The following is a 12025-nucleotide window of genomic DNA, read 5'->3' as shown; positions in this document are numbered from 1 at the left end:
CTCGGCAGAATCGAAAAGCAGACTGGTGTCTCAGTCCCTCTCTCTCAGGGTGATATCTGTACACTGACTGGTGTCTCTCAGTCCCTCTCTCTCAGGGTGATATCTGTACACTGACTGGTGTCTCTCAGTCCCTCTCTCTCAGAGTGATATCTGTACACTGACTGGTGTCTCTCAGTCCCTCTCTCTCAGGGTGATATCTGTACACTGACTGGTGTCTCTCAGTCCCTCTCTCTCAGAGTGATATCTGTACACTGACTGGTGTCTCTCAGTCCCTCTCTCTCAGAGTGATATCTGTACACTGACTGGTGTCTCTCAGTCCCCTCTCTCTCAGGGTGATATCTGTACACTGACTGGTGTCTCTCAGTCTCATTCTCTCAGGGTGATATCTGTACACTGACTGGTGTCTCTCAGTCCCTCTCTCTCAGGGTGATATCTATACACTGACTGGTGTCTCTCAGTCCCTCTCTCTCAGAGTGATAACTGTACACTGACTGGTGTCTCTCAGTCCCTCTCTCTCAGAGTGATATCTGTACACTGACTGGTGTCTCTCAGTCCCCTCTCTCTCAGGGTGATATCTGTACACTGACTGGTGTCTCTCAGTCTCATTCTCTCAGGGTGATATCTGTACACTGACTGGTGTCTCTCAGTCCCCTCTCTCTCAGGGTGATATCTGTACACTGACTGGTGTCTCTCAGGGTGATATCTGTTCACTGACTGGTGTCTCCCAGTCCCCTCTCTCTCAGGGTGATATCTGTACACTGACTGGTGTCTCTCAGTCCCTCTCTCTCAGGGTGATATCTGTACACTGACTGGTGTCTCTCAGTCCCCTCTCTCTCAGGGTGATATCTGTACACTGACTGGTGTCTCTCAGTCCCTCTCTCTCAGGGTGATATCTGTACACTGACTGGTGTCTCTCAGTCCCCTCTCTCTCAGAGTGATATCTGTACACTGACTGGTGTCTCTCAGTCCCTCTCTCTCAGGGTGATATCTGTACACTGACTGGTGTCTCTCAGTCCCCTCTCTCTCAGGGTGATATCTGTACACTGACTGGTGTCTCTCAGTCCCTCTCTCTCAGGGTGATATCTGTACACTGACTGGTGTCTCTCAGTCCCCTCTCTCTCAGAGTGATATCTGTACACTGACTGGTGTCTCTCAGTCCCTCTCTCTCAGGGTGATATCTGTACACTGACTGGTGTCTCTCAGTCCCCTCTCTCTCAGAGTGATATCTGTACACTGACTGGTGTCTCTCAGTCCCTCTCTCTCAGGGTGATATCTGTACATTGACTGGTGTCTCTCTGTCCTCTCTCTCTCAGGGTGATATCTGTACACTGACTGGTGTCTCAGTCCCTCTCTCTCAGGGTGATATCTGTACACTGACTGGTGTCTCTCAGTCCCTCTCTCTCAGAGTGATATCTGAACACTGACTGGTGTCTCTCAGTCCCTCTCTCTCAGGGTGATATCTGTACACTGACTGGTGTCTCTGAGTCCCCCCTCTCTCTCAGGGTGATATCTGTACACTGACTGGTGTCTCTCAGTCTCCTCTCCCTCAGGGTGATATCTGTACACTGACTGATGTCTCTCAGTCCCCTCTCTCTCAGGGTGATATCTGTACACTGACTGGTGTCTCTCAGTCCCCCTCTCTCTCAGGGTGATATCTGTACACTGACTGGTGTCTCTCAGTCTCCTCTCCCTCAGGATGATATCTGTACACTGACTGGTGTCTCTCAGTCCCCTCTCTCTCAGGGTGATATCTCTACACTGACTGGTGTCTCTCAGTGTCCTCTCTCTGTCAGGGTGATATCTCTACACTGACTGGTGTCTGTGTCTGACTGTCTGGCTCTCTTCTCTCTTTGTCATTGTCTTTCTCTCACCTTTTGTCTTACTCCATCTCTCCCTCCGTCAGTCTCTCTGTCTTGGTCTCTATTTCTCTCTCTGTCTCTCCTTCTCTGTGTCTCTGTCTCTCTTTGTCCCTTCCTGTTTTTGTCACTCTGTCCCCCCTCTCTATCTCGCTGTCACTCCCTCACTCTCTCTCTCTGTCTCTCTCTCCCTCTCCCCTTCTCTCACTCTCTTTCTCTCTCTCTCTCTGTCTCCGTTTCTCTCTCTCTGACCCTTTCTCTCTCTGTCCCCGTTTCTCTCTTTCTGTCTCCCTCTCTGTTTCTCTCTCTCTCTGTCTCCCCCTCTGTTACTCTCTGTTTCTCTGTCTCTCCCTCTCTGCTTCTGCATCTCTCTCTCTCTCTGTCTCTTTCTCTCTTTGTCTCTCTTTCTGCCTCCCTCTCTCTCTGTCTCTCTCTCTACCTCCCTCTCTCTGTCTCTGTGTCCACCTCTCTGTCTCTGTTTCTCTCTCTCTGTCTCCCTCTCTATTACAGTCTGTTTCTCTGTCTCTCTCTCTCTGTCTCTCTCTCTGCCTCCCTCTGTCTCTGTCTGTCCGTCTCTCTGTCTCTCTCTCTCTCTGTCTCCCTCTCTGTTACACTCTGTCTCTCTCTCTCTGTGTTTCTCTCTCTCTGTCTGTCTCTCTGTCTCTGTCTCCCTCTCTTTTACTCTGTTTCTCTGTCTGTCTCTCTCTGTCTCCCTCTCCTCTCTCTGTTTCTCTCTCTCTCTCTGTCTCACTCTCTCTCTGTTTTTCTCTCTGTCTGTCTCACTCTCTCTCTGTCTCGGTTTCTCTCTCTCTCTGTCTCCCACTCTGTTACTCTCTGTTTCTCTGTCTCGCTCTCTTTCTGTCTCTCTCCCTCTCTCTCTCTGTCTCCCTCTCTGTTACACTCTGTCTCTCTCTCTCTCTCTCTCTCTGTGTCTCTCTCTCTGTTTCTCTCTCTGTCTCTGTCTCCCTCTTTTACTCTCTGTTTCTCTGTCTATCTCTCTCTGTCTCCCTCTCCTTCTCTCTCTCTCTTTCTGCCTCTCTCTCTCTGTCTCACTCTCTCTCTCTCTCTCTGTTTTTCTTTCTGTCTGTCTCACTCCCTCTCTGTCTCGGTTTCTCTCTCTCTCTGTCTCCCGCTCTGTTACTCTCTGTTTCTCTGTCTCGCTCTCTTTCTGTCTCTCTCTCTGTCTCTCTCTCTGTCTCTCTCTCTCTCTCTTTCTCTCTCTCTCTCTGTCTCTGTCTCCCTCTCTTTTACTCTCTGTCTGTCTCTCTTTCTGTCTCTCTCTGTCTCCCTCTCCTTCTCTCTGTTTCTCTCTCTCTCTCTTTCTGCCTCTCTCTCTGTCTCACTCTCTCTCTCTCTCTGTTTTTCTCTCTGTCTGTCTCCCTCTCTGTCTCGGTTTCTCTCCCGCTCTGTTACTCTCTGTTTCTCTGTCTCGCTCTCTTTCTGTCTCTCTCTCTGTCTCTCTCTCTCCCACTCTCTCTTTGTCTCTCTCTCTCTGTCCATCCTACTGAGCAGTAAGTAAGCAGACCTGAGGGTTTCAGATTTCTATTATCCTGGGCCCGGGCAGGGTTTTGGTGGTGAAGGGAGGTTGGGGACTGTGGGGGGGGGCGGATCCGCTTTGGAGTGCACGCGTACTCAAGCCTCGCCCCCTTTCTCTCCCTCTGCCATCGCCTAGCAACAGGGGGCAAGGAGGAGCCCAACCGTGGCCGGTTTAATTCAGAGGCCAGGCTGCGTGCAGTTGAGCTGGGCCCAAGGCCTGAAATGGAGCCTTCCGGAATCCGGCTCGCTTCCCGATGCTCTTGCGGATTTACATCTGCGGCGGGGTCCCCTCAGGCTTCGCCTCGTGGCCCCCCCCCCCCCCCCCCCCCCCATCGCAGCCTCTTCCTGTGCGCGGTCTCCGGGTCCAACCCGTTCCCCACCCCGCCATATTGGCTCAAATCTGAAGCCTGCGGCCTGCGTGATGTCAAGAGGCGGCCATTTTGTTTCGGTCAAACTCTCCGTCCTCGAGATCGTCTCTGTCTCCTGATCCCTGTCCGGTGACCCCTGGGTTAGGGAGCGGGGGTGAATCAGCCCGGGTTCCTGCTCCTGATCCCTGTCCGGTGACCCCTGGGATAGGGAGCGGGGGTGAATCAGCCCGGGTTCCTGCTGCTGATCCCTGTCCGGTGACCCCTGGGTTAGGGAGCGGGGGTGAATCAGCCCGGGTTCCTGCTCCTGATCCCTGTCCAGTGATCCCATTTCTTCCACCCCTCCAGCCCAACCACCCTTCCCACCCCCCCCCCCCCCTCCACACATACACACACCAGGCCCCAGATCCTCTCAGGAATCCAGGCCGCCTTTTTGCCTGGCGTCTCCCAGCCTCCTACTCCTGACTCCCTCTGGCTTTCCACTCGGGTCGAGGTACTGCGCTGGCGGGAGGGAGGGAGGGAGGGGGGGGGGGTCGACGGGAGAGAGGGGAGAAGGAGGTGCTCACCGGGACATCCCCACACACACAATCACACACACACACACACACCCCTCCTCTCCTCGGCTCCCCGAGTCCTGCCTCTCTCTCTTGTCGTCCCGCGCGCGGACGGGCTCCCCCTCTCTCTCCCTCCGTAGCCCAATACGTGCGTGACGCCCTCTTATCCCGCCCTCCGCCATCCCTCCCTCCCTCCCTCCCTCCGTTTTTTTCTTTAATCCCCTCCTTTCTTCCCAGGGAACCTGAGTGTCAAACTGCAACAATCTGTAACCCGGCCGCAGCTCCCACACCACCCCCCCCCCCCCACCCCAGTGTCTGTCCCAATCCCTCCCTCCCTTGTCCTCCGTTTGGTTTGTATATCCGCGCTGTCTCCCCACCTCATATCTACCCACCTCCCCTCTAAACCAATTCTCCTCCTACTCCCATCAAGACCGAGCCAGGTTTAACTGGCCCCAGGACCGTATCTCTCTCTTTCCATTTAGTCAGTTAACAACAAAGGATTAGACTCGACGATTTAAAGACACACAGACAGAGAGAGAGAGAGAGAGAGCGAGAGAGAGAACACCACAAAACAAAGGATTAATTCAGCAGCGGGTAAGGATCAGATTTCCAAGTGGGGGCCAATGTTTGTCTCAGGAGTTGCAGGGTGGCAGTCGGAGGGAGGAGGGGGTGGGGGGATGGCTGTCTCTATCTCTCTCTCTCTCTCTCTCTCCATCCCTCCCTCCCCACAGAAACCCCCACCAGCACTCGGGCCGACCGTGATGTCAGTTGACTTCATATTTCTCCCGTTGTGAAGGTGGAGAGAGGGAGAGAGGGAGGGGAGGAGAGGGGGGGGGGGGGGGGGGGGGGGGGGGGGGGGAGAAGAAGAGCAGACGCTGAATTGTTTTAATTTAATCCTTTTTCTCTCCCTCCGTTTCTCCCCCTCTCGCTCTGTCTCTCTCTCTCTCTTTCCCTTTCTCCCTCTCTCGCCGTCTCTCTCACTCTCTCTCCTTTCACTGTCTCTATTCTCTCCCTCAGTCTCTCTCTCCGTCTCCCTCTCTCACTGTCCCTCTTTCTCTCTCTCTCTGTCTCTCTCTCTCTCCTTTCACTGTCTCTATCTCTCCCTCAGTCTCTCTATCTCTCTCTCCGTCTCCCTCTCTCACTGTCCCTCTTTCTCTCTCTCTCTCTGTCTCTCTCTATCTCTCTCTATCTCTCTCTCTCCCTCTTTCACTATCTCTCTCTCCCTCTCTCTGTCACTCTGTCGCTGTGGCTCTCTCTCTCTCTCTCTCTCTCTCGCTCTGTCTCTCTCTCTCTCTGTCTCGCTCTCTCTCTCACTGTCCTTCTTTCTCTGTCTATCTCTGTCTCTCTCTCTCTCTGTCTCTCTCTCTCTCTCTCTCTTCTTCTCTGTCACTCTGTCTCTCTCTCTCTCCCTCTTTCACTGTCTCTCCCCCTCTCTGTCTCTCTCTCGCTCTGTCTCTCTCTCTCTCTCTGTCTCTCTCTCTCTCTCCTTTCACTGTCTCTATCTCTCCCTCAGTCTCTCTATCTCTCTCTCTCTCCCTCTTTCACCATCTCTCCGTCTCTGTCTCTCTCTCTCTCTCCCTGTCTCTCTCTCTCTCCCCTTCCTTTCCCCCCTCCCCCTTCTCTCCCTCTCTCCACTTCCCTCTTTCTCCCCTCCCCCTCTATTCCTCTCCCTTGCTCCCATTCACCCTCCCTCCCTCTCCTCTCCCTCCGCCCTCCTCTCCCATTCCCACCCCCTTGCTCCCCTTCTCCCTCTCCCTCTCCCTCATCCTGCCCCCGTCAGTCTCCCCGCCCCCCCCCACCTCACTCCCTCCCTCCCACTCTTCTTTCCCTCTCCCTCCCCCGCTCCTCCACTCCGGTGTCTCTGTGAGCAGGGGAGGGCGAGGGGAGGGGTGTCTGGACAACTACGAGGAGCAGTGGCAGAGGGAGGGACGGTCGAGTGACGATGGGGTTCTGGGTGCCATCGGGCTATTTGACTGTGGGGTGCGGCGCCAGGGGACAGATGGCAGTCGGCTCTCCATCTATTCTTGGGAGAAAGTCAGAGGGACGTTTGACAAGGGTCAGGAACAGGAACCTGGGCTGATTCACCACCCCCCCCCCCTCCCTAACCCAGGGATGACTGGACAGCATTTATTGCCCCATCCCTAATTGCCCCTGGAGAAGGTGGTGGTGAGCTGCCTTCTTGAACCGTTGCAGTCCATGTGGGGTAAGTACACCCACAGTGCTGTTAGGAAGGGCGTTTGACCCAGCGACAGTGGAGGAACGGCCGATATAGTCCCAAGTCAGGATGGTGTGTGGCTTGGACGGGCACTTGTTCGTGAAGGTGTTCCCATTGTGTCTGCTGCTCTCGTCCTTCTAGGTGGTAGAGGTCACGGGTTTGGAAGGTGCTGTCTAAGGAGCCTTGGTGCGTTGCTGCAGTGCATCTTGTAGATGGTACACACTGCTGCCACTGTGCGTCGATGGTGGAGGGAGTGAATGTTTGTAGATGGGGTGCCCATCAAGCGGGTTGCTTTGTCCGGATGGTGTCGAGCTTCTTGAGTGTTGTTGGAGCTGCACCCATCCAGGCAAGTGGAGAGTATTCCATCACACTCCTGACTTGTGTCTTGTAGATGGTGGACAGGCTTTGGGGAGTCAGGAGGTGAGTTACCCGCCGCAGGATTCCCAGCCTCTGACCTGCTCTTGTAGCCACGGTATTTATATGGCTACTCCAGTTCATTTTCTGGTCAATGGTAGCCCCTAGGATGTTGATAGTGGGGGATTCAGTGATGGTAATGCCATTGAATGTCAAGGGGAGATGGTTAGATTCTCTCTTGTTGGAGATGGTCATTGCCTGGCACTTGTGTGGTGCGAATGTTACTTGCCACTTATCAGCCCAAGCCTGGATATTGTCCAGGTCTTGCTGCATTCCTACAGGGACTGCTTCAGTATCTGAGGAGTCGCGAATGGTGCTGAACATTGTGCAATCATCAGCGAACATCCTCACTCCCTGATGCCATACTCGGTCAAATGTTGCCTTGATGTCAAGGGCAGTCACTCTCACCTCACCTCTTGAGTTCAGCTCTTTTGTCCATGTTTGAACCAAGGCTGTAATGAGGTCAGGAGCTGAGTGGCCCTGGCGGAACCCAAAACTGGGCGTCACTGAGCAGGTTATTGCTGAGCAAGTGCTGCTTGATGGCACTATCGATGACACCTTCCATCACTTTACTGATGATTGAGAGTAGACTGATGGGGCGGTAATTGGCCGGGTTGGACTTGTCCTGCTTTTTGTGTACAGGACATACCTGGGCAATTTTCCACATTTCAGGGTTGATGCCAGTGTTGTAGCTGTACTGGAACAGCTTGGCTAGGGGCGCGGCAAATTCTGGAGCACAGGTCTTCAGTACTATTGCCAGAATATTGTCAGGGCCCATCGCCTTTGCAGTATCCAGTGCCTTCCGCCGTTTCTTGATATCCCGCGGAGTGAATCAGATTGGCTGAAGATTGTTGCAAAGGCCTTATCTTTCGCACTGATGTGCTGGGCTCCCCCCATCATTGAGGATGGGGATATTTGTGGAGCCACCTCCTCCAGTTAGTTGCTTAATTGTCCGCCACCATTCACGGCTGGATGTGGCAGGACTGCAGAGCTTAGATCTGATCCGTTGGTTATGGGATCGTATAGCTCTGTCTATCGCATGCTACTTACGCAGTTTGGCACGCAAGTAGTCCCGGGTTGTAGCTTCACCAGGTTGACACCTCATTTCGAGGTATGCCTGGTGCTGCTCCTGGCATGCCCTCCTGCACTCTTCATTGAACCAGGGTTGGTCTCCTGGCTTGATGGTAATGGTAGAGTGGGGGATATGCCGGGCCATGAGGTTACAGATTGTGGTTGAGTCCAATTCTGCTGCTGCTGATGGCCCACAGCGCCTCATGGATGCCCAGTTTTGCATTGCTTGATCTGTTCGAAATCTATCCCATTTAGCACGTTGGTAGTGCCACACAACACGATGGAGGGTATCCTCAAAGTGAAGGCGGGACTTCCTCTCCACAAGGACTGTGCGATGGTCACTCCTACCAATACAGTCATGGACAGATGCGTCTGCGGCGGGCAGATTGGTGAGGACGAGGTCAAGTATGTTTTTCCCTCGTGTTGGTTCCCCCACCACCTGCCGCAGACCCAGTCAGCGAACTCCAGGTCGTTACCACCTACTGCGTGAAAAAAAGTTCTCCCTCATATTCCCCCAGCTCCCCCTCCTTGTCGGAAACCCAGCCGCCTCAGCCTCTTAACCTCCTTCCCCCTCGCTCCTCCAGGCAGACCCTCAGTCGCTGATTCATGGGCGGCTCGGCGAGCTGAGGCCTGAGCGGGATCGCGGGACGGAGCCGACGCCCGACGGGAGCTGCCCATGTTCAAGGCAAGCCGGGGAGAGGAGGATGGGCCACTCCAGATGGAGAGCGTGAAAATGAGGAAGAAAGATTTGGTGAGTACTCCTGCGCTTAGGGGCTCAGTACGTAATGTGGGTTTCAGCTTCACAACTCACCGCGGGCAAGAGACCCCTGATAGCAGAGACGTAAAACTCCATTAGCTTGCTGTCCCCATTCCCTCTACAATGTCACCATCGAGCACTCCCAGGGCAGGCACAGCACGTGGTTGGCTGCTGCCTGATTGGATTGCTGAGCGCTGGTTGCAGCAACGAAGTTCAGCTGACAGTGCTATTCCCCCATCAAACACTCCCAGGACAGGTACAGCACGGGGGTTAGATACAGAGTAAAGCTCCCTCTACACTGAATGACGCAGCTGATATCTTTGCTCCCCCTCAGATCCCCGGTCTCCGTGCGGCCTGGAGCAAAGTGACGTCCAGCCCCGAGCCCCGGACATCGTCCCGGTCCAGCGAGGAGGCCAGATCCAGGGGCCGCGTATCGCCGGGAGCCGTCAGCACCTCGAGCAATGACAGCAAGGGCGAACAGGTCAAGCCGCCGCTGAAGGTCAGAGGTCAAGGTCACGGGGGGAGAGGGGGGCGGTGGGTCAAAGGTTGGGGCGGGGCATGGTTGTGGCTGTTGGGGCCATGGGTGCCAACGGAGGGGGATGGGCGGAGCCGCTGTGGGGTGGGGGGGGCGGTGGTTCGGCATGCGGTGATGGGGCAGCGGGGTTTGGGGTCAGGGGTCGGTTGGCGGGGTCGTGGGGTGAAAGGGTGCGGTCTCTGCAACCTCCTCCAGCCCCTACAACCCTCCCTATCTCTGTAACCTCCTCCAGCTCCCTACAACCCTCCCTATCTCTGTATCCTCCACCAGCCCCGACAACCCTCCCTATCTCTGTAACCTCCTCCAGCCCCCGACAACCCTCCCTATCTCTGTAACCTCCTCCAGCCCCCGACAACCCTCCCTATCTCTGTACCCTCCTCCAGCCCCCTACAACCCTCCCTATCTCCGTAACCTCCTCCAGCCCCCTACGACCCTCCGAGATCTCTGCCCTCCTTCGATTCCGGCCTCTTGCCCATCCCCCGATTCCCATCGCTCCGCCATTGGCGGCCGTGCCCTCAGACGCCTGGGGCCCCGAGCTCTGGAATTCCCTCCCTAAACCTCTCCGCCTCTCTCTCTCTCCCTCTCTCCCCTCCGCTGTGTTAAAGTAAGGCCTGGTCCCCAGGGGCCACAAGATGGCGGTTCTTTTGTGAGGTTGACGCAATTGGTTCTTTTCTAGATGCAGCAAGTTGATGGGGCTCTGGAGCTGAATCTCAACAAGCGGCAACGGGAAAGGCCCCCGTCAGACGATGACCGGGCAGAGCGTGGCAAACACAAGAAAGCCAAAATGCGGGTGAGCTTCACTCTGTATCTGACCCCGTTTTTTTTCTGGCCAGCCTGTTCCCCTGCCCCCCCCCCCGGGTATTTCAACCAGGAAGTGCAACCCGAGGTCACTTAGAGTTCAATTGCATTTGATGGGGGACAGTGTAGAGGGAGCTTTACTCCGCATCTGACCCCGTTTTTTTTTTCTGGCCAGTCTGTTCCCCTGCCCCCCACCCCAGGTATTTCAACCAGGAAGTGCAACCCGAGGTCACTTAGAGTTCAATTGCATTTGATGGGGGACAGTGTAGAGGGAGCTTTACTCCACATCTAACCACGTTTTTGTTCTTCATGCCAGTCTGTTCCCCTTCCCCCTCCGCCCCCCCCCCCCCCCCACCAGGTATTGCGACCAGGAAGTGCAACCCGAGGTCACTCGGAGTTCAATTGCATTTTATGGGGGACAGCGTCGAGGGAGTTTTACTCTGTACCAAACCCCCGTGTCCTGGGAGTGTTTGACGGGGGGTTGTGGGGAAAGAGTGCGGCTCAGTCTAATTCGCTTTGCCCCTTTTCTCCCTCCCTCTCTGTAGGATTTCCTCCAGCCTCGGTCGCCCTCCGACCTCGACAGCCTGGACAGTAACAGCCTCAACGACGATGTCTGCAGTGACCCACGGGACATTGATCAGGACAACCTCAGCACCTCGCCAAGTATCGCCAGCCCGGGCGGCCTGGACAGTGACACCGACTCCTCCGCCTCGCAGTTCCCTCTTCCGGCCCGCAGCCCTCCCCCTCACCCTCCCCCTCCCGGCGGCCTCGAGGCCCGGCCGCGGAGGCAGCAGCAGCAGCAGCTGCCGCCCCCTCCGGCCGAGGGCCTCTCGCCCGAGCCGCCGGCCCCGTCCCTGCCCGAGCCCCAGGCGCCCCGACCTCCGCAGGCCTACGCGCCCCCGGCCCGGCCGCAGGCCCCACAGCCGGCCGGCTATGCTCACCTTCCCCCTCCGCCTGCCCTCAAGCCCCTCGGCGGGCCGCCGGGCCCCGGCCAGGCCCAGGCTCCAGCCCTGCAGCCGGCGGGCCAGACCCCGGCGACTGCCGGGCCCCCCCCGGCGACGGCCCCCACCTCGGGCCTAGGACAGGGCCAGAGCCCCCCCCCGTAGCCAGCTCCTGGCCCCGTCCAACCCGGGCCTCAGCCAGGCCCACTTCACACTCCCTCCGCCCCCCTCCTCCTCCTCCTCCCCCTCCATCTCCACGCAGGCCGGCCCCCACTACCCGTTCCCGGCCTCCGCGCCGGCCCCCCCGCTAAATTTCACCAGCGGCCCGACTGCCTGGAGCCCGCCCCCGGCCTACGGGCGCCAAGTGGCCCCGGCCCAGCCCTCCTACACGCCCTCCCGGCAGCCGGCCTACGGGCACCCGCCCCTCGCCGCCCACCAGGCCTCGGGCCTGGGGCGCGGGCCGGCCTCCGCTGGCCAGGCAGGGGCCTACCCCCAGCAGGCTCCAAGCGGGGCCCCGCCGCCCTCCTCCTCCTCCACTTCCATCCCCTCCACCTCCTCCTCCTCCTCCTCTCCCTCCTCCTCTGCCAAGTCCTACCCAGCCCCGGGCTACGCACCCCAGCCCTTGGCCGCCTCCTCCTCCGCCCACCCGGCCTACCTCAGCCCGGCCCAGCCCCCCGCGGGGCCCTCGGCCTACTCCCACCCAGCCGCGCCCTCGCACGTGGCCTCCTTCCCTTTCCCGCCGGGCCCGTCCCCCACCTCCGCTGCCGCTCCCCCGGCCTCATTCAAGCCGCCAGCCGGAGGCGCCCCCCTCAAGGCCAAGGACGAGGCCGCCGCGGCGGAGCGGCAGGAGGAGGCCGAGAGCCCCCCGCCGCCCCCGGCCCGAAGCCCCTCGCCCGAGCCCAAGGTGGTGGATACTGCCAGTCACGCCAGTCAGTCGGCCAGGTAGGAGTCTCCGACATCACCAACCCCTATCCCGGGGGAGC

General features: G+C 57.4%; 1 protein-coding gene across 1 annotated transcript in view; it reads left to right on the top strand.

Annotated features, from left to right (window-relative positions):
* Positions 1-4213: 4213 nt before the first annotated feature.
* The window catches only part of LOC137363813 (arginine-glutamic acid dipeptide repeats protein-like), a 116058-nt gene continuing 108246 nt past the window's right edge, over positions 4214-12025 (top strand). Inside the window, 6 exon segments of the mRNA XM_068027369.1 lie at positions 4214-4905; positions 8596-8762; positions 9103-9267; positions 9980-10093; positions 10647-11200; positions 11202-11984. Coding sequence (XP_067883470.1) covers positions 8688-8762; positions 9103-9267; positions 9980-10093; positions 10647-11200; positions 11202-11984 — 1691 coding nt within the window. The 5' untranslated portion in view covers positions 4214-4905; positions 8596-8687.

Source organism: Heterodontus francisci, unplaced genomic scaffold (genome assembly GCF_036365525.1).
Source record: "Heterodontus francisci isolate sHetFra1 unplaced genomic scaffold, sHetFra1.hap1 HAP1_SCAFFOLD_772, whole genome shotgun sequence".
NCBI lineage: Eukaryota > Metazoa > Chordata > Chondrichthyes > Heterodontiformes > Heterodontidae > Heterodontus > Heterodontus francisci.
This window is presented reverse-complemented; position numbering and strand designations above follow the sequence as displayed.